Source organism: Orycteropus afer, unplaced genomic scaffold (genome assembly GCF_000298275.1).
Source record: "Orycteropus afer afer isolate SDZICR_OR568_19922 unplaced genomic scaffold, OryAfe1.0 scaffold00877, whole genome shotgun sequence".
In the NCBI taxonomy this organism is placed as follows: domain Eukaryota; kingdom Metazoa; phylum Chordata; class Mammalia; order Tubulidentata; family Orycteropodidae; genus Orycteropus; species Orycteropus afer.
In genome coordinates, this window is record NW_006922464.1 from 203,592 (window position 1) to 225,912 (window position 22,321).

General features: G+C 39.6%; 1 protein-coding gene across 1 annotated transcript in view; it reads left to right on the top strand.

Moving 5' to 3' along the window:
• Nucleotides 1–659: 659 nt before the first annotated feature.
• The window catches only part of ERO1B (endoplasmic reticulum oxidoreductase 1 beta), a 221,834-nt gene continuing 200,172 nt past the window's right edge, over nt 660–22,321 (top strand). Inside the window, exon 1 of the mRNA XM_007958206.2 lies at nt 660–764. Within this exon, the coding sequence (XP_007956397.2) occupies nt 660–764 (105 nt within the window). The remainder of the gene's footprint in view (nt 765–22,321) is intronic.

Consider the following 22,321-nt stretch of genomic DNA (forward strand, 5'->3'; position numbering starts at 1 on the left):
TGAAAGTCAAAGACTTCACACAATTAGCGCCTAACTTGTGGCACAGGGCAAATTCTATAGGTTCCGGGCTGTGAGGGGCGGGGAATGGGGGGGCGGGAATGACGCGCTTTGTCACTGTGGAGACCAACACAGGGAGCGCCCGCCCCCCCCCGCGAGTTTCCTAGAGTGGAGGCCGGGGAATGGAGGCAGTGCTACTGCGGGGCTGAACAAGAGTGGCAACTCCTCTTGTTTTGGAGGTTCGCGTGGTCCCAGCTCATTGGTCATGGTAGAGCCGAGACCCAGGGAGGATGTGGAGTGGCCATTGCATTTGTAGTTCCCTGGACTGTTGGCTGGCGGGCTCCACCTTCCCACCGAGGCACCCACACACCGCCAGGCCCACAACTCCCACGAGGCACCGCGCTCCGGTGGGGGCGTAACCGGGAGCAGAGGACTCTGGGGGCGGGGCCGCCGGGCATGAACTGGGGGCGCTCCTCTTTCTGAGCCTAGCTTAAGCAGCGGTGCGTTGGGGAGAGCGTCTCCCGCGTCTGGACTAGTGTCCAGATCTCTGACACTGGAGTCACTCACTGTCCAGAAACCGTCCCTTTCGGTCGTCGCTCGGGCCGCCCGCCGTTACCCCGCCTCAAGGGGCCTGGCTGGTCGCGGCGGGGGAAGAGGTCAGCATGACCCGGGGGGTCCTCTGGGCAGGCGCTGGGCCGGGGGCGGCGGTGGCCTCTGTGCAGCTGCTAATCGCCCTGAGCTTACTTCCGGGCGTAGTCCAGGCCCAGGTAAGCACTAGTTAGTGATGGCGGGAGGGAGGTTGCGGGGACGGGCCCCTCACTGAACGCCCGCGCAAATACGAACGGGCCACCGCTATGCTGCGTCTAGGACCAGGGTTAGACCCTCGGGTAATTTTAGCGAGCGGAAAAGACAACGGTAGAAAGACCTGACAGTCAAACGTCTGCGAACCGCTTGTGGTGTACGAGATTGGCCACACTCTGGGGGTAATGGCGATAAAAAGAGGAAGATGGTGACGGTCCCTTGAAGTGCTTTCATGTTTATTTTTTCCGAATTTTTAAAAGCGGGATTGAAAACATTGTCTTTTGGGAAGAGAGCACAAATAGAAATGGTGATGCCTTTGTCTTCAATAGTTGAGGCAAGGAGGAGAGGATGAGAGTAGGTCATAGACCTCTGAGGCTCTGCAAAAGCGGAGTAGATTAAGAGTGGGGATAAGACTTAACTTCCTGAAACGCTGAACTAGAAATTTTCTCGTCTTTTACCCTTGCTCAAGCACCTTCCCTTGCTCAAGCTTGCTTTATTTTTGCCCAGCTTGTACTATGTCTGCTACGTGGCATCACCAAGAGAGTAGAAAACTGGGGTTCTGTTCCTGGTCTTGTGGCTCCTGTGGTTCATGGATGGAGGCTCTGGCTCTATGAATTGTGACGTGATAGCTGGAGAGTAAATTTGAATAATGGTGTTGTCTTTGTGAACACTACACCAGTGCCCTCAGTATGCTGGAAATCTGAGGGTTAGCTGACCAGAACATTTGCCTTTCAGGCCCACTGCTTAAGAGAGTTTGTTTTTTATTCAGTAAGTTTTGAATAGACTGCCAGGTGCTGCTGTGTGTTGTCTGCACCTGCTACAAAGTAACAAAACTGCAAAAGGGGGGAAAAAAAGAGTCTCAGGGGCCAGATAATAGGGGAGATGTCATTTGAAGCAATTAATGCTTATTATATGAAAAATTGAAGGTAACTATGAGTGTAACCATATAAACATGTTTTTCTGACTTTACTCAGACAATTTTTTCATGGTTTTATGATGTTTTGCACTAAATCCCAGGCTACCTGAATATTCAGTTTGTGTCCATGTTTGAATACTTTTTAAATGATTGATTTGATAGAAAATAAAAGGGACAATTTGGAAATGAATAGTAGTGATAGTCATACAACATAATGTTATCAGTGTCACTGAATAATGCATGTGAAAAATGTTGAATTGCATGTTTTCTTATATATATTTCACAACAGCAAAACAATACAAAATAAAAGGGACAGACATTGGTTTTGGTATTGGGGAGCATATTAAAAATGCAGCATTTTAGCCCTACTTCCACACATTTTGATTCAGTGGATCTGGATTGTGATCTAGGAATTAGAATTTTAAATAAGCCTTGAAAGTAACTGGAATGTAGTTACCCTTTGTTCTGCCTTTTGGACCCCATTTGGAGAAACACTGAAATAGATACTGGAAATCTGGGCATAACTATTAGACTTATGAAATGTAACTTTTTCAAATTTTCTGGTTAAAATTGAGTGTTTTTGAAAGTTATATTTAGGTATTGTTTTTTCTCTTTTTCAATTGTTTAATACTTTGTGTACTTTGTCACTGGTCTAGAAGTTTCATTTTAGGTTTGCTCGCCTACCACTAATAATGCATTTATAACTAAATAATGCTTTATAAGTGCATGTATACTTTTAATTTTGTTATATCCAAATCAATAAGTGTATATAGTTCAACAGTTAAAGGTTTGTGCTTATCCAAAGTAGCATGGTGCCAAATAATCCTCAAAAGTGAATCCATTCCCCCCTTTATACATATACACATTGGTACTTTCTCCTAAAGTGTTTAATTATATTTTGGATCATGTTACATTGCTGTAACATGCTTAAATATACCTTACCTCATTTTATATGATGCATCTCTCAGAAGTGAGGCCATTGAGGTAAATGAAGTTTAAACAGCTTAAATGACTAATACCAAGACAGCAGGATTAAACTGGAGGTCCAGTGCAGGCCCCTTTCTAATCTATACAGTATGGTTCAGAACACTTGCTTCTCTGTAGTATGAGAAATAAAGCAGAAGACCCAGAAATAAAAAAAACGGAATTAAGCAAATTCTTTCACTTCACTTCCACATACTAAATTGTTAGAAAACAGTAAAATCTAAAGGGTAAAATTAAATATTTTGAAAAATTCCTCAGTTAACAAGAAATCAAGGAGCTCTGGTGATGCAGTGGTTAAGAGCTTAGCTACTAATCAATAAGTCTGTGGTTTCAACCCATCAGCGATTTTGTGGGAGAAAAGAAGGGATAATCTTCTTCTGTAAAGATTATTGCCTAGGAAATGCTATAGAGCACTTCTGTTGTGTCCTGTAAGGTCACTATGAGTCAGAATCAACTTGACAGGACAATAACGACAAGAAATCAGCCATTAAAGACAACATATAGTTTAAGGAGAAAATTATTTTTGAGCACATAAAATGATATAATTTTGTCTTATAACTCATTTTAAAAATATATATATTATTTTGTATTTGCTGAAAGTTTACACAGCAAATTAGGTTCCCATTTAACAATTTTTATTCATATCATTTAGTGACATTACTTACATTAAAAAAAAAAATTTAATTGTGCTTTGGGTGCAAATATACAGAGCAAAATTGTTTTAGATTCAACAGTTCATGTACATTTGATTTCATGCCCCGATTACCATCCTCAACCTGAACAAACTCTCCTCACCTCCTGTCCCTGTAACTACCCCCTCCCTGTGCCCTACTTAACTATGCACTCCTGTCTGTCCAGCTTTCCCTCTATGTGAATGCTGCCCCTCTGATGCCCCATGTCTAATTGCTCCAAGGGGTGTATCCCCTAGAATAGGTGAGAGGAGACCAATAGTTGCCTCTTAGATGGCCATTCGAAGACTTTTAAGACCCCAGTCGCTACTCACCAAAGCAGGTTGTGGAACAAGATTTTATGTACTATGTTGTGCCAGTTGAGCTGGTGTCCCCTGAGAATATGGTCCTGAGTCTGCAGGCCTGGTGATTCTCTATCTCAAGGTGTTTGTTTGTCTCTGAGAAGTTACTCCATCTCTGTCTTCTGTTGCTTCTGTAATGTGTGTGACTAATTTTGGCACTGCTTACATTTTTCACAATGTGTCAGCATTCTCATGCTTTCTGTTGTGGTTGTTTCATTTCAATTAATCTAGTTTCCTTTCATCCCATTACCATCTCATTTTTGCTTTACAGTAAACATTGATTGTTTGGTTTCATATCGATAACTTATGTATTTATTTCAACTTTTTATTGTAATTTGAGTGAAAGTTTACAGAGCAAATTGTTTTTCCATTCAACAATTCATACACATTTTGTTTTGTGACATTAATGACAATCCTCAAAATGTAACATCTCCCTTCCTACTTCTTCCCTATGTTTACCATTTCTACTTGTCCTTTTCCCCTGTTCCTTTCTGTCTTCTCAGCTTTATCTCTGGGCAAATGCTGCCCTTATGATCTCGTATGGTTGAGTGTTCTAAAAAGTGCATACCTCTCTGATGTTTGTTCACCTTATAGGCCTATCTATCTCTTGTTTGGCTGAATGTAAAATATTGGGGGTGAGTTCATTTCCAGGCTTGAAGAGTGATTCCACCAGTCGGGGATTCTACCAGTCTCCATCAGACTTGTAAGCCTGGCCTTTTTTGTTTGTTTGTTTGGGTCACTTCCCCCCCCCCCACTCTATCCAGGACCTCCTATTGTGATCCTTTTCTGAGCAGTCAGCTGCAGTAAGGAGGCAACATTTAGTTCTTCTGGTTTCAGGGTCATGGGAGTTTGGGTTCACAGGTTCATGTGATCCATTAGCCTTTGAACCAATCATTTCCTTGTGTCTTTGCTTTTCTTCACTGTACTTATACCCTGGAAGGAGAGAGACTATAGTTGCACCTTAGATGGCTGATGACAAGCTTTTAAGATCCCATTTACTACCCATCAAAGAAGAATAAACAGCTAGCAGTCAAAATCACAAACATATTTGGAAACAAGGCACCATAAAGCACAGATAACAGAACAGGACTTACAATGAGCTTAGATTCTTAAATTACCAGATAGATAATTTAAAAAAATCACTATTTAAAGTTGTTTATTCTCTTTCATACTTGGTTTATTGTTGTTGTTACTTGCCGTTGAGTTGGACCTGACTCGTAGCAGCCCCTCCTTGGGTTTCTGAAGCATTATCACTATGAATGTAGATTGCCCAACCTTCCTTCCGAGGAGTGGCTGGTGGGTTTGAACCGCCAGCCTTCTGGTTAGCAGTCAAGTGCCTTAGGCACTGCACTATCAGAGCTCTTAATACTTGGTTTAGTTCATTTAAATTTTAAAAAAGAGAAACTTGAAAGTATGAAAAAAGAACAAGAGACTTTAAAGATCCCAAGCAGATTTGAAAATAATGAAATAGAAGTTCTAGTAATGAGACTATGATAAAAGTAACTAAAAGCTTGGTGGATGGATTGCATAGCTGATTATACATACCCAGCTGAAGAAATGATTATTAAATAAAACAATAATTTCATGTACTTTTCTTTCTACTTAATTGTCCAACATCTCCTTTTCTATCCTTACTCCCAGTTTCATACTTCACTGACAAAATTGAAGCAATTAGAAGAGAACTTCCACAAAGGAATCTACATCTGTCCACCTACTAGTCTTTGTACTCACATATGCTGACTTCCCATATTATCACTTCTATTATCTTCTATTATCACCCCTACTTGTCTATGAATTTGTCATACTGTGGTGGCTTGCATGTTGTTGTGAAGCTGGAGGCTATGCCAACAGTATTTCAAATACTAGCAGGGTCACCCATGGTGGACAGGTTTCAGTGGAGCTTCCAGACTAAAACAGACTGGGAAGAAGGAAGGGGCTATCAACTTCTAAAAAAAAAAAAACCCAGTGAAAACCATATGAATAGAAGTGAAACACTGTCTGATATTTTACTGGAAAACTTTATAAATAACTCTGAGAAGATGAGTCCTACAGATTGGAAGGCACTCAAAATATGACTGGGAAAGAGATACTTCCTCAAAGTAGAGTTGCCGTTAATGATGTGGATGGAGTAAAGCTCTTGGGACCTCCATTTGCTGATGAAGCACTACTCAAAATGGGAAGAAACTGCTGCAAACATCCATTAATAATCGGAATGTGGAACATATAAAGTATGAATCTAGGAAAATTGGGAATTCCCAGAATTGAAATGGAACTCATAAAGATTGATATCCTAGGCATTATTGTCTTGAAATGGTCTGGTATTGGCCATTTTGAATCAGGTAGTCATGTGATCTACTGTGGCAAGAATGACAAGTTAAAGAGGAATGGCATCACATTCATCATCACAAAGAATGTTTAAGATATATCCTGAAGTAGTCAATGATAGGACAATATCCATACTCCTACAAGGAAGACCAATTAATAGTACTATTATTCAAACTTACGCCCCAACCGCTAAAGCCAAAGATAAAGAAACTGAAGATTTTTATCAACTTCTGTAATCTGAAACTGACAAAATGTGCAGTCAAGGTATGTTGATCATTGCTGATGATTGGAATGGAAAAGTTGGAAACAAGTAAGAATCATCGGTAGCTGGAAAATATGTCCTTGGTGATAGAAATGACACTGGAGACCACGATAGAATTCTGCAAGACCAGAATTATTCATTGCAAATACCTATTTTCAACAACATAAACGACAGCTATACACATGGACCTCACCACATAGAGTACATAGGAATCAGATTGCCTACATCTGTGATCTATGGAAAGAGATGATGGAGAAGCTCAGTATCATTAGTCATAACAAGGCCAGGAGTTGACTGTGGTACAGACAATGAATTGCTCTTTTGCAAGTTCAAGTTGAAGCTGAAGAAAAGACAAGTCCTCTTTTGATTGTTTCTTTGACTCTTGTCAAAGTATGATCTTGAGTATATCCCCTCTGAATTTAGAGACCATCTGATGAACAGATTTGATGCATTGAACAATAGTGACTGAAGAGCAATGAGTTGTGGGATGATATCAAGAATATCATGCATAAAGAGGAGTTCCAGTAAGATAGTGGAGTAGGCAGACAAACTAGACAGACCCTCTTCAACAAGGAAAAGAGGAACTAATTAACACAGATACAGAAGATAATCCTGGAGCCCTGAGTTTTGAAAGGAAGGATATAGAAATGGACTACACTCCAACTAGTAGAAGAACCTGCTTGAAAAGTCTAAAAGAGGAGACATACAGGAGCTGCGCTCTGTCAGCGATCCTCACAACATGGATAGCTTGGATATTACCAAGTGGTGTTAGAACCTAAGAATTAACCTAAAAATTGGTCTTGCTAGCCAGAGGCTTCACAGAGGACTACACTGGTGGCTGGTGAATAAAAGGGGAAACAGTGAAGAGGGAGACAGGTTGAGCTGTGGGCTTTTGGCTGTCCTGAGGGCAGAGCCATTTTGAATGCTTACAGGTGGTGGGACTATTTTGGATATTTGAAGCAACAGCATTCTCTCAGATTCCAGGAACCTAAGAATAGACTCCACTTTCTGGGAACCACAAGGACGTTCCAGACATGAAGGACTGGAAAGGTATGATATTTCCCTTTGTTACTCTCATGCCCCACACCCTCCTGGTGAATGGAGGTGTGGCCATCCTTCACTCCCACCCACCTTCTGGGCTGGCAGGATGTGTTAGACTGTGTTCTGTAGAGAAACAAAGACCAGCAAAGCTTATATATATATTTATATATAGAGAGAGAAATTTATCTTAGGAAAATGGCTCACAAATGTATATAAGCCGGCAAGTCCAAAGTCCCTGGAGGAAATGTCAGGCTGGAGGCAGCTTTAGCTTCCATAACCACAGTGGGCCAAGAAATTCAAGGCTGGCAGGCAGTACACTGGTTGTTGACTCCAATGAAAGATGAATCCAAGATCTCCAGGCCGAGTGGTGGGCTGCTAACTCATGGAAGGTTGTAGTCAGCACACCAGGGTCCCGATACACCGAAGAATGTCTCTCTTCCCAGGATATCCCTGGGTATCTTGGAAGCAGGCCACACCCCTAGGGAAACTCCCCTTGGGCAGATTGGCCACTCAGAACACAGTCATCCGATCCCATCATGGGAACAACCACACAGAACTGGGATCCAGCCAAGTTGACACACAGCTCCAAGTATCGCACAGGAATTCCATCCCAGTCTGTGTGCTCTGATGGAGCCTGGGTGCCCTACCCAGAATTTTTTTCCTTTTTTTTTTTTAAGTTTATTTTTGTCTGTTTTAAAATTATTATTATTATTATTATTGTCCTTTTTTTAATTTTCAGCTTTTTCTCTCTTCCATGTTCCTGGTTCCCATTTTTTTTTCTTCTTTCTTTCTTGTGGTTCTCCCCATTCCTTGTTTTTCTTGTGGCTTATTTCCCATTTTTTTCTTCATTATTCTCCTATTCAACCTTTTTTCTCTTATTCCCCTTGCCCCAGACATTGCCTTATTTTTTCCCATTTTCTATTCATATTTCTTTGGGCTTTTTAAATTATTTCTTTAAATATTTTCTCTCATTTATTATCTTTTCTCTTTCTCCCTCTTTTTGTGATTGTTCCTGTATGTTTATGTGGTGTGTTTTTTATCCACTTGCTTTTACTTTATTGATAATATTCAGTTGTTGTTTTTGTCTGAGTGGGTGGCAGCAACTGTGCCCATACAATGCAACCATACCTGTACCTTCTGCAGCTCCACTTACTGAGTGAGAGCCACCAATTCCTTCTGCACCAACTGACCAACAATGCATGACCACTAGTAAAAGCCTGACTCACTCTTAACTGCTCTTCACAGTTAGCAGAGATCTGTGCATCCACTCTTGTTCTTTATCACACCCACTAGGAGACAAGTGGTGAGTGCATAAGTGTTGCCAACTAGTGAGTAGAGGAACACAGTACCCTGCTTACTCTACATCCCCCCCCCCAAAAAAAAGAAAGAAAAGAAAAAGAAAATCTTGGGGGAATCACTGCAACATACAATAATCACCAATTAAATATAAACACAACGAAATCATAATGTCTTGGAAAAAACAGACCATCACAGTCCACACAAAGAAGCAAGATGAAGCAGTAGAAATAAAGGACCAGGATACAGAACCAGAAGACATCCCTGGGGAAGAAGCAGCACTGGAGCTCCCTGATAAGGGATTTAAAAGAATTTTACTTCAGTACCTTCAACAGATTAACAGACAGATCAAGGAAAAATCTGACAGAATTAAGGAAAACACAGACAAAACCCTAGAAAAATTTTGGAAGAAAATACAAGAACAGAATGACAAAATAAATGAAAAATTAGAAATGATACAAAATCTACAGATAGAAATCCAGAAGATTAGTACTAAAAATTTTTAAGCAGATAGCACATTGAAAGGGCAAAGGAATAGAACTGAATCAATGAAAGACAGAATTAATGAGAGGTAGGGAGATGGCATATTACTTGTAGCCCACATGTTTGTTCCTTGTAGCATCTTAACACTGGAAAAACTAGGTGCAGCAGTTTGAAGCAGGGATTCTGGGGCTGTCAAGAACTCATTAAGTTGGAGAAGGCCAGATGTAGTGGAAAAGGAAAAAAAAAAAAAAAAAAGGGAGAAGCAGGGTAAACGGCTGGGAAGAATATAAATAAATGAACCTGCCCTGTGACACGTGAGCCAGCAGGATGGAGCAGCGGTGGAAAACTCCCTGGGTAGTGAGCACTGGGAGGCCAGCGGCGGCTCCAGAGAGTTGGTCTGCCCACAGCAGCAGCTACTATTGGCAACGTTGGGACCTGTGCTGAGTGGGTGGGTGGAATTTCTGAGAAGTAGAACAGAGACCCTCCCCAGCACAGGTCTCCGCTGACTTGGGAAGAGAGAGGGAAGCACACTTAAGTGGGCAGGCCCTGGAATGAGCTTATGACATGGGATTTGGGTCCTGCCCTTCCAGGACAGCTTTTTGGCACAGAGAGGCCTGGAGTACAGAGTTTGGCAGCTGTCTGACCTAGGCAGAAAGTAATGGCCCTCTAACCATTGGGATCTTTGCTGATTTTGAACTGTGGGTCTGTAAGTGAAAATATAACATCATCATTAGCAGCTTAACCAAACCACAGAAATGTGGAAAATGAGGACTTGCTACTAGTGCCTTGGAGCTTTTTTTTTTTTTCCTTCCTCCTTTCCTTGCCTCTCCTCCTGCCTCACCCAGTAGAAGAACCACATTAAGCCACCAAAACACCTGCTTGTCCCAGCCCTAAATCTCCTTCACATTGAACTGAGACCAGCATCTACTTTCCACACAGTGATTCCATCAACACAAAGAAAGCTATAGAGCAACCCAGCACACCTGAATTAATAACCAATAAAATAAAATAAACAACCTCCACCTTTGCAAAAATATTAAATCATAAAATCAAGGCAAAACAAATCAATACATAACTAACAGTTAAAGACAAAAGCTTCAAAATGTCTAGAAAACAAGAAACAACCTCAAACAAACAAACAAAGAACAACAACAACAACAACAAAAACAAAAACAGGACAAGGCAATAGAAATAAAATCCCAAATCCCAAAGAAAAAATCTCATTAAACATGGGTGAAGAGGAGGCAATAGGATTATCTGAGAAGGAATTTAGAAGATATGTTTATAGAACTTTATAAGAGCATAAGGAGACCTCAAACAGAACCAAGAAGAACACAGGCAGTACCCTGGAAGAACTCAGGAAAACCATTCAAGAACAAAATAACAGGATTAATACACAATCAGAACTCATACAGAAACAGCAGTTAGAAATCCAGAAGATGGATACTAAAATTACAGAATTACACAACACAGTGAAAGCATACAATAGGCTAGAACTGGCTGAAGGATGCATTTCCCAACTAGAAGATAAATCCATTGATACCAGCCTGTGTGAAGAAATATCAGAACAACAATTTAAGAGAAATGAAGAGAACCTGAGAGTTATATGGAATGACATGAAAAGAAACAACATATGCCTCATTGGACTTCCAGAACAGGAAGAGGCTGAATGAATGAATGAATGAATGAAAAAAAAAAAAAAAAACGCCACTGAGAAAATTGTGGGAGATGTGCTAACAGAAAAATTTCCCCATATCATGAAAGAAGAAAAGATATTTGTCCAAGAAGCTCAAAGAACCCCATACAGGATAGATCCCAAGAGAAAAACTGAGGCATATCATTATCAGGCTCTCCAAAGCAAAAGACAAAGAAAGAATCTTGTGAGCTGCTTGGGACAAAAGAAATATTACTTATAATAATCAAACTGTTAAGCTGAGTTCTGATTACTCAGCAGAAAACATGCAAGCAAGAAGGCAATGGGATGACATATGTAAAACACTGAAGGAAAAGAACTTCCAACCAGGAATCCTATGTCCAGCCAAACTGTCCATCAAATATGAGGGTGAGATCAAGACATTCTCAGACAAACGTAAATTAAGGGATTTTGTGAAAACCACACCAACCTGACAAGAAATGCTTAAGGAGGTCCTTCCAATAGAGAACACACGACAGAGAACAACAAAGTCAGGACGTGTGATATCAACACTAAACTCAAATCAGAAATAGATGCTCAAAATAAGACCATAAAACATTGTACACAAACAAGGGAGTCAATCTGTGCACAATACCAGGAACAAAGAAAATAGAGAGAATAAAAGTTCTAGATACAGAACTTCCAAATGGAGAGGAAAACAGGACAATGTCCTTACAGAAAAAAAACTGTTCCAAAAATGTAGAGACAAGAATTTACTCCAAAGCAACCACAGAGAAAATGAACAAACCCCTTAAGCAAACCCAGAGGATGGAAACATATGGGCTTAGTAAGTACAAAACCAACAATAAAGTAGAAAAGAGAGGAAACACATGACTACAAAATGAACTCCACACAGAAAAGTGTATGAACCAAAGAAACGCCAACAACATGACCCAAAAAACACAATAGAATTACAGCAATCAATTCATACCTATCACTAATTACACTCATGTGAATGGACTAACTGCACCAATCAAGAGAAAGAGAGTGGCAGACTGGATAAGAAAAGAAGACCCATTGATATGCTGCCTACAAGAGACTCATCTTAGACACAAAGATAAAAACAAACTAAGAGTTAAGGGGTGGAAAAAAATATACCAAACCAATGGTAACAAAAAAGAGCAGGAGTGGCAATACTAATTTCTGATAAAATAGACTTTAAGGTGAAAAACAACATAAGAGACAAAGAAGGGCACTATATGATGCCAAAAAGGTCAATTGACCAAGAAGACATTACTATAATAAATATTTGTGCACCCAATGAAAGTGCCCCAAAATACATGAAACAAGTATTAATTGAATTGAAAGGGAAAATAGACAACTCTACAATAGCAGTAGGGCACTGTAACACACCATTTTCAAGGAGGGATAGATCAACTAGAAAAAAACTCAACAAAGATAGAGAAGAACTCAACGCAATCCGCCAACTCGACCTCATAGACTAATACAGAGCACTCCATCCAGCAAAAGCACAATTTGCATTCTTCTCCAGTGTACATGGATCAATCTACAGAATAGATCATATGATAGGACATAAAGCAAGCCTCAATAAATTTCAAAATATTGAAATACTACAAAGTGTCTTCTCAGACGACAGTGCTATAAAATTAGAAATTAATAATGGGAAGATCAAGGAAAAAAACATCAAACATGTGGAAGTTGAATTATACACTGCTCAAAAAATACTGGGTAATAGAAGATACAAAAAGTGAAGTAAAAAAATTTCTAGAAACAAACGAGAATGAAGATACATCTTACCCAGACCTATGGGACACAGCGAAAGCAGTACTCAGAGGTCAATTTATAGCAATAAATACACACATCAAAGAAGAGGAAAGAAACGAAATTAACACTCGAACTCAGCAATTCCAGCAAGTAGAAAAAAGAGCAACAAAAGAAACCTACTGTTTCCACAGGTAAGGAATAATAAAGATAAGAGCAGAAACAAATGAAACAAAACAGAAAATAATAATAATAGAGCAAATCAATAAAACAAGAAGCTGGTTCTTCAAAAAAGATTGACAAAATTAATAAACCATTGGCAAATCTAACAAAAGAAAAGAAAGAGTAAAGATACAAATAACAAGAATAATAAACAAAAAGGGAGATGTCACAACAGAACCAACTGAAATAAAAAAAAAGTTACTGACAGAATATTTTGAAGAACTGTACTCCAACAGATTCAAGAACCTAGAAGAGGTGTAAAAGTTCTAGAAACACAAGACCTACCTACACTATTCCAGTCAGAGAGAGCATACTTGAACAGACCCAATAAAAAGGGAAGAAATTGAGCAGGTTATAAAACTTCCCCCCCCCCAAAAAAAAAAAAAAAAAAAATCCTGGCCCTGATGGTTTCACTGGAAAATTTTACTAAACATTTAGGGAAGAGTTGATACCTATACTTCTCAAGCTATTCCATAACATAGAAAAAGACAGAATACTCCCAAACTCATTCTGTGAAGCAAACAACACTGATACCCAAACCAGGGAAAAACGCCACTGAAAAGGAAAAGTACAGACCAATATCCCTCATGAATATAGATGCAAAAATTGTCAACAAAATCCTAGCCAACAGAATCCAACAACATATCAGGAAAGTAATACATTCTGACCAAGTGGGATTCATACCTGGAATGCAAGTATGGTTCAACATCAGAAAAACAATGTAATCCACCACATAAAGAAAACAAAAGAACTGTATGATTATATCAATCGATGCAGAAAAGACATTTGATAAAATGCAACACCTGTTTCTGTTCAGAACTCTCAGCAAAATAGGGATAGAAGGGAAATTCCTCAACATAATAAAGGGCTTATATGCAAAGCCAATAGCCAACATCATTATTAACGGAGAAAGACTCAAGGCATTCCCTTCATGAACATTAACCAGACAGGGATGCCCTCTATCACTGCTTCTATTTCACATTTTATTGGAAGTCCTGGCCAGAGCAATAAGGCAAGAAAGAGAAATAAAAAGCATACAAATCGGCGAAGAGGAACTAAAACTATCTCTATTTGTGGATCCTGTGCATAGAAAACCCAAGAGACTCAACAAAAAAACTACTGGAATGAATAGAGAGGTTCAGCAAAGTGGAAGGATACAAGGTCAACATATAGAAATCATTTGGATTCCTCTGCACCAACAGAGTCCCCAGATAAAGAAATAAGGGAAACAATTCCATTTACAATAGCTATCAAAAAGATAAACTATCTAGGAATAAATCTTACCAGAGACACAAAAGACCTATACAAAGAAAACTATAAAACACTACTACAAGAAATTACAAGGGATCTACATAAATGGAGGAAAATGCCTTTTTTATGGATAAAACCAAAAACAGAAATGAGCTCTGGTAGCATAGTGCCTGAGGCACTTGACTGATAACCAGAAGGTTGGTGGTTCAAAACCACCAGCCACTCCTTGGAAGGAAGGTTGGTTGGGCAATCTACTTCCATAGTGATACTGCCTCGGAAACCCAAGGAGAGGTTGCTATGAGTTGGATCCGACTTAACGGCAGTGGAAACTATAAAACACTACTACAAGAAGTTACAAGGGATCTACATTTTTATGAATAGGAAGACTGAATATTGTGAAAATGTCAGTATTACCCAAAGCAATCTACCCATTTAATGCAATCTTGATCCAGATACCAAAAAAATTTTTGAAGGATATGGAAAAACCAATTACTAACTTCATATGGAATGGAAAGTGACCTCGGATAAGCAGAGTACTACTGAAGAAGAACGAAGTGGGAGGTCTCACACTTCCGGATCTCAAAACCTGCTATACAGCCACAGTAGTCAAAACACCATGGTATTGGTATGATGATAGACAGATAAATCATTGGAACAGAGTTGAAAACCTGGAAATAGACCCATCCATCCGTGGACAGCTGATCTTCGACAAAAGACCAAAACCCATTAAATGGGGAAGAGATAGCCTAACAAACTGTGCTGGCAAAATTGGATATCCACTTGCAAAAAAATGAAACAAGACCCATACTCACCCCATACACAAAAACAAACTCAAGTTGGATCAGAGACTTAAATGTAAAACCCAAAACTATAAAATTCATTAAAGAAAAAATAGAAATTAGGGGCCCTGATTTACAGCATAAATAGACTATCAAACATAACCTAGAATACACAGGAGGTGGAAGAGAAGCTAGATGACTGGAACCTTTTAAAAATTAAATTCTTATGCACATCAAAAGACTTCATCAAAAGGGTAAAAAGAGAACCTACATATTGGGGGAAAATATTTGGCTGTGACATATCTGATCAAGGACTGTTCACCAAAATCCATAGTAAACTTATATACCTCAACACCAAAAACACAAACAATCCAGTTCAAAAATGGGCGAGGGACATGAACAGACACTTCACCAAAGATGAGATACTGGCCGCCAACGAATACATGAGGAATTACTCGTGATCATTACCCTTTAGATGCAGATGAAAACAATGATATATCATTTCACCCTGAACTCTCACACACTGCTGGTGGGACTGTAAAATGGTACAAAATTGTGGTAGATGGTATGGCATTTCCTTAAAAAAACTGAAAATAGAAATAAGATTTGAACCAGCAATTCCGTTACTAGGAATATATCCTGAAGAGGTGAGAGACAGGACACAAACAGACAAGTGCACACCCATGTTCATCGCAGCACAATTGACTACAGCAAAGAGATGGAAACAACCTAAATGTTCTGTTTACCTAGTGCCATTCTGACAAGAATATACCACAAATGGGATGGCCTTAACAAACAGGAGTTTATTCTTACAATTTGGAGGTTTTCAGTCCAAGTTCAAAGTGCCAGGCTCTAGGGACTAGGTGAAAGCCCCTCAACCTTGGGCTTCAGCTCTGCCTCCAGCTCCCAGCCCACAGAAACTAGAGGCTTTTCTTCACTCAGACAGCTGCTGGTTGCTGAGGCTGCCAGACCCAAGGTTGACGAGTAAAAAGGCACAGTCGTGATGTTACCAAACCACACAGGCCATTAATTCAAGTTTATTGTAAGTCCCAAGGTCAGCAGAGCATGGTAGGCTGCTGAGTAATGACATGGCTACATGCAGGGTCTAAGCGTGCCATATGGTGGAGACCTTTCCCAAAGCTGCTACTTATAAATGGGAAGCAGGCCACATACCCAAAGGCAGCTACTCAGCTGCTCACAGTAGATTCCACCATGGAGTTGATTACCAGTCTCATCGTGGGGAATATTACATCCAGCTGCCCACCACTCAAGTAGGCCTAGCCAAGTTGGCATACACCTTGACCTACCACAATGCCCATCAACAGATGAATGGATAACCAAACTATGGTACATTCACACTGTGCTACAGTAAATAACAATTAAGGATACACGAATCATCTCACAATGTGGATGAGCCTGGAGGACATTATGCTGAGTGAAATAAGTCAATCAGAAGAGACTATTTTATGAGCCCATTACTGTAAAAAGTCAAGGGATGGTTTGCTTAGGGAAGGGATCTCAGGGGAGGGGAGAAGAGGGGATAATTTCAGCCTAATTGGGGGCCACACACTGAGTTGGTTAAGGGGAGGGATGGTATGGAAAGAGTCTGGGACCAACATGATAACATTGGGGAAAGGGAGGACACCATATTGTGCACATAAGATACAGATGACAGACGCTAATACCAGTATATCCACAATATTGTATAACCATTAACACTAAATACTAGCCAACAGATAAACTCATAGACAACTGAGAAGATCAGATGTGAGTCAGTGAATGGGATTTTACTCTAAACCAAAGATAGATTCAGCTGAGGCTAATCTTGCACAGATTCTAGTGGTATGATATAGCCACAATCATTCCAGAAGCAACAGAAGACAAACGTAGAGCAATTTCTAATAGACAGCCAGACACTGTGGGAGAGAGATCCACCACATCTGCCAATTCAGGACTATAGTATTGGGGGACACCAGACTCGATTGGCACAACAAAATACCCAAAAATCTTGTTCCACAGCCTACTTTGGTGAGTAGCAACTGGGGTCTTAAAATTTTTTGAGTGGCCATCTAGATGCAGCTAATGGTCTCCTCTCGTTGGAAGTGAAAAAGAGTGAAGAAGAGCAAGGGTATTTGGAAACAATCAGCCCTGGGACATGATGGACCTCGAGACCAGAAAAACTAGATGGTACCCAGCCACCAGGAGCTCTGTTAGCATGGTGCCTAAAGCACTTGACTGCTAACTAGAAGGCTGATGGTTCAAACCCACCAGCCACTCCTCGGAAGGAAAATGGGGCAATCTACTTCTGTAGTGATACTGCCTTGGAAACCCATGGAAGGGTCGCTATGAGTCAGGTCTGACTTGACAGCACATAACAACAAGAACAACCCGGCTACCAATGCCAACCACTTGGGAAGGGATCAAAACTGGAGATCCTGGATAGAATGGGAGGAAAAATGTGGAACAAAATCCAAAAACACAGTCATGATCAGAATTACTGTTTGGATAGAGTCTGGCGGGACCCCCAAGACTATGGCACTGGAATACACATTGGGCCTGGAAGTAAACGCACTTCCAATGACTGGCTCTCAGTCCAATAGTAAATAAGACTTACGTGTACAACAGTCGTCCCAGGGCGATGCATCCACCTACTCTACGGAGATACATTCCTTGGAGCAATTGGCCATGGGGCACCAGAGGGGCAACATTCACACGGAGGAAAACCTGGACAGACAGGAATGCATAGCTTAAAAGGGCATAGGGAGAAGGCTTTACTGGGAAAGGAGAGGAGAAGGGTGAGTTAGGGTTGGTGATGGTAAATGGGGAGTGAAACCAAATGTACACAAAATGTTGAATGTAAAACAAATTCTGTAAATATGCAGCTAAAGCACAATAAAAAAAGAAAAAGACAATTACTGAAATGGAAGACAAATACCTGAATACTTCTTTGGAAAGGGATCAATCAGAAAAAAGATCAAAACATAAGAAAGCCTAAAATTCATGTGGGATGCCATCAAAAGGAACAACCTACATGTGGTCAGAATTCCAGAATCAGGAAGAGAAAAAGAAAACCACTGACAAAATTATCCAAGATTTGTTGGAGGAGAACTTCCTGATAGGATGAAAGATGGGAATATATTCATTCAGGAAGTCAGGATAGACCACAAAAGAAAATCACCAAGACACATCATATATCATCATCAGACTCACCAAAACCAAAGACAAAGAAAGAATCCTGAAAACAGCATGGGAAAAACAAAAAGTTATCTACAAGGAGCAACCAATAAGAGTAAGCTCTGATTTCTCTGCAGAAATCATGCAGATGAGAAGACAATGGGATGGTATATATAAAACCCTTAAAGAGAAAAATATTCAACCAATAATTATATACTCAGCAAAATTGTTCCTCAAATATGATGGTGAAATTAGGACATTTCCAGATAAGCGGGAATTTGTTAAAACTGGACCAACCTTACAAGACATACTAAAGGGAATCCTTTGAATAGAAAAGCAATAATAGCAAACAACTGTTGCAGACCGGATAAGTGAAATGAAACACAAAGAGACAAACACACACATAAACCATACAAGACTGCAGCCCCGATGTGAGCTGCAACTTTATTTTTATACACTTCTGAAAAGGGATGAAAGCCAATTCTTTGAGTTCCAGTCTAAATTGTACTCTTTTATCTGTCTTTTTCCCACACCAGAAATAACACGAATCTGTGTTTTTGCTTTTTCAGATTGTTCTCTTCTGAGAACAGTACGTGCACATGTTTCTCTTTATCAGCCCTCCTGTTTGCAGATCCGGCTTCCTGTCTCATCTGCGAGTCCAGGATTTCAAGAGTTCAATCTGAGTTCCAGATCCTTTAATGCACCCAGTGCTTTCAAATGGGTGCTTCCCCTTGCTGCTTTCTGAGACAAACGGGAACATTCCAGCAAGTCCCTATATTTCCCCCTTTTTTATTTTATATGACTGGGCTTCTACAATGTCGTAGGGCAGTTCTAATTTCATATCTTTGATTCATGGCTTGTCGTCTTCATTTCCAGCACTGGAAGACTAAAAAACAAATATAATTATTATAAGTGATCCTCCATTTAGTGCTGTCATGGAAAATAATCCCTTGGCCCATCCAATGGGATTCGATTCTGATACCCCTTTTGCTATGCCTTCTAGGACCTCTTCCCCAGTTATTTCTGAAAAATCTTTAGAAAATGCTTGAGTAATACTTTCTCCTAATTGATCAATTTGTAAAGTTAGGTTTCTGTGTCCCCATAAATAATTTTTTATTTCCGTCCAATTTCTACTTTTATTAAATCGAACAGGGGTTACACATATCTGCGTAAAATTCCAATCACATTTCAAAACTGCATGGGTTTTTAATATATGTACTTGTTCCCCTAACCTGTAACAACTTGTTTTAAGTCCAATAACTCTTGATAAATTTGAGAATCTAAATTATGCTGTTGCTGCCACATTTCAAAAGAGTGTTTATGCCATTCTTGAACTTGTTGTGCAGTTTGCATTCCTTGTTGCAAAGCCACTCCTGCTACAGAGGCAGTGGTGGCAATAGGTATTATTCCTAATACTATAGCTGTAATTATTCCAATAGTTCTTTTTCGTTCTATGTGAGATTGTTCGTAAGATATCATATATGGGAGATAATCCTGCTGACTGACTCCAAGGTCTAGTCAAATTTACTGGAATCCATATCTGAGATCTACTTCTTACTATATATATACTTTCTGAGGAAAAATTAATATGTATTGAAGTATTTAAACATGTACAAAGGTTCAATTAGCTGTACAATTAATAAGTCCAGTAGGTACATCCCAACTAATTTGTCCTTTAAGGAGCACATAAGGAAATTTAACGCAAGCCTGGACATATTTACTTTCATTCTTCAATAACAGTATATGAATACTTCCATTATTGGTTATATTTATGGTCATATTTCCAACCCATGTATGTAATGGTTCTAAAACTGCCATCAATTTCCATAGCTGACCTTGAAAAGTTAAGGAATCATTAGAATGAAGTATGGGTGGAGTCATACCAGTATCATACCAAACCACAGTTTCATTAGCATCACTGGATAAGGAATTATTACTTTAATGCCATTTTAAAGGAATGTTAGAGAATTTTTCCCTTAAATCACTATGGGGACTCCAGTCAACAACCTGTTGTATTCCATTGACCAGAATCTTTGCCGATTTTCCTCGACACTGAGTCCAGGAAAAATGAGTTATTCTGGGATCTATATTAGGTAAAGAACAGAAAGTTATCAAAGGAGATATATGAGAAATATTGGTATAATTAAGAATCTTAAAGCTTTATGCAGATAATAAGAACAAATGAGCAGTGACATGAGAATGATTATACCGTAAACCCCATGCCTCATGAGAAGGTTGAAGACAATGACTGCCATTTCATATACAAATGGGCATTTGTCGACTACCAAATTCATACTTGCTAACATTCAGTCCTTCCTCGTGAGGATATGTGGGTAAATCAGAGTCATAAGGGCTTGGCATCCATAAAGTTTCATTAGAATATACTGTGATTTCACTCTCTCCCCATGAGAGTGCTTGGAAAAGAGGGGTATTGGGAACATATGCCCAGTAGGTAAATTCAGCAGATTCTCCTACCTGGCAGGTGACTATTGCCACCATAGCCAAAAACAAAGTAGAAGCTGAGACTGGCTGACCAGCTTGCTGTACTACTTTCTCAGCCTCTTGGGTCAATTTCTTGATCTGACCCCAGGTAGGTGGTTTAGCGGTCCTAGTGCCATAAGTAGCATAGTGGCTAAGGCACTTGACTGCTAACCAGAAGGCTGGCGGTTCAAACCCACCAGCCACTCCTCGGAAGGAAGATGGGGCAATCTACTTCCGTAGTGATACTGCCTTGGAAACCCAAGGAGGGGTCGCTATGAGTCAGGGCCAACCTGATGGCACACAACAACAACAACAACAACAGTGCCATAAGTATACTTGCGTACTTGAAGATTCAGTTCACAAAACGTCTGCAGGAAATCTTCATCCTGGGGTCTCTTGGCCGTGGCACAATTTCAGCCTCTTAGTCGGCAACCACTCACAAGTGTTTCCTGTTGAAACATAAGCATAACCTCAACCCCAATGCAAAATTTCTCCCGGTAACCAATTACCTTCTAAAGTTTTGTAAAAAATAGGTTAAGCATTTTCCAATAAATTGGGTTTTCCTGATTTTTGAAAATGAGTAACGGCTGTAGACTCTTGTAAACCACCCCATTGATTTTAAAAATTTAAAGTAAATAAGACTCTATTTATATAATCTCTGGGACTGATACCTGTATTCCCCCCTTTTTGTTTTTGTAATTGTAATTTTAAAGTCTGATTTGCTCGTTCAACAATAGCTTGACCTGTACTGTTTAAGGGGATACCTGTTATGTGCTGAATCTTATGTAAGGCAAAAAAGTGTGATAGTTTTCGTAACAAATATGCAGGTGCCTTGTCAGTTTTAATAATTGACAGTATTCCCATAACTGCGAAACAAGATAATAAATGAGTAATAACAGTCAGCTTTTTCGGAGGCTAGGGGGGTAGCCCATTGAAAGTGAGAATGAGTATCAATAGTATGATGTATATATTTTAATTTTCCAAAGGGTGGAAATTGTACAACATCCATTTGCCATATCTGATTTAATTGTAACCCCCTAGGGTTACATCCAGGAGGCAAAGAATACCCATGAATGGAATGATATATATCACATGTACGGATAATATCCTGTGCTTGTTGTCTAGTTAATTGATATCATTTTTGTAATCCTTTGGCATTAGTATGATGTAACTGATGCTCGTGTGAAGCTTCTTGAATATTTTCAACTAGTTAGGAGTCAATATTTGAATTTCCTTGAGCCAGTGGCCCCGGAAGAGAAGAATGAGAATGAATATGTGTAATAAAAAGAGGATTGTTTCTATGTAATAATACATGTTGCACCTTCATAAACAAAGATAATAAAACATCTTCAGAAGCGTCAGGTAAATAAACAAATGGTAATTGTTGAACATATAAACTGCATATTGCGAATCACTGATAATGTTTAGTGCACAAGAAAAATCAGACAATGCCATGAGATTTGCAAATAATTCACCTTGTTGAACTGAAGTGTGGGGAAAATGTGACATACGGGACTTTAAATTAGACCAATAACCTGCCTTACCAGATTTGGAAGCATCTGTAAAAACTGTAGGTCCTTCCACCGGTTCTTGAGATATATAAGACATAGGCACCAAATTATGAGTTTTAAGAAATGAAAACAATTTATGTGAGGGATAATGATTAGAGAATGGACCCACAAAATCAGCACAAGCTATCTGCCAGTTAATGTTGAATTCATAACATTGTTGTATATCTTTATTGGACAGTTGAGTTATTATAGTTGTTGTTGTTGTTGTTGTTGTTATTTGCCGTCGAGTCGGCCCCGACTCATAGCGACCCCTCCTTGGGTTTCTGAGGCAGTATCACTACGGAAGTAGGATT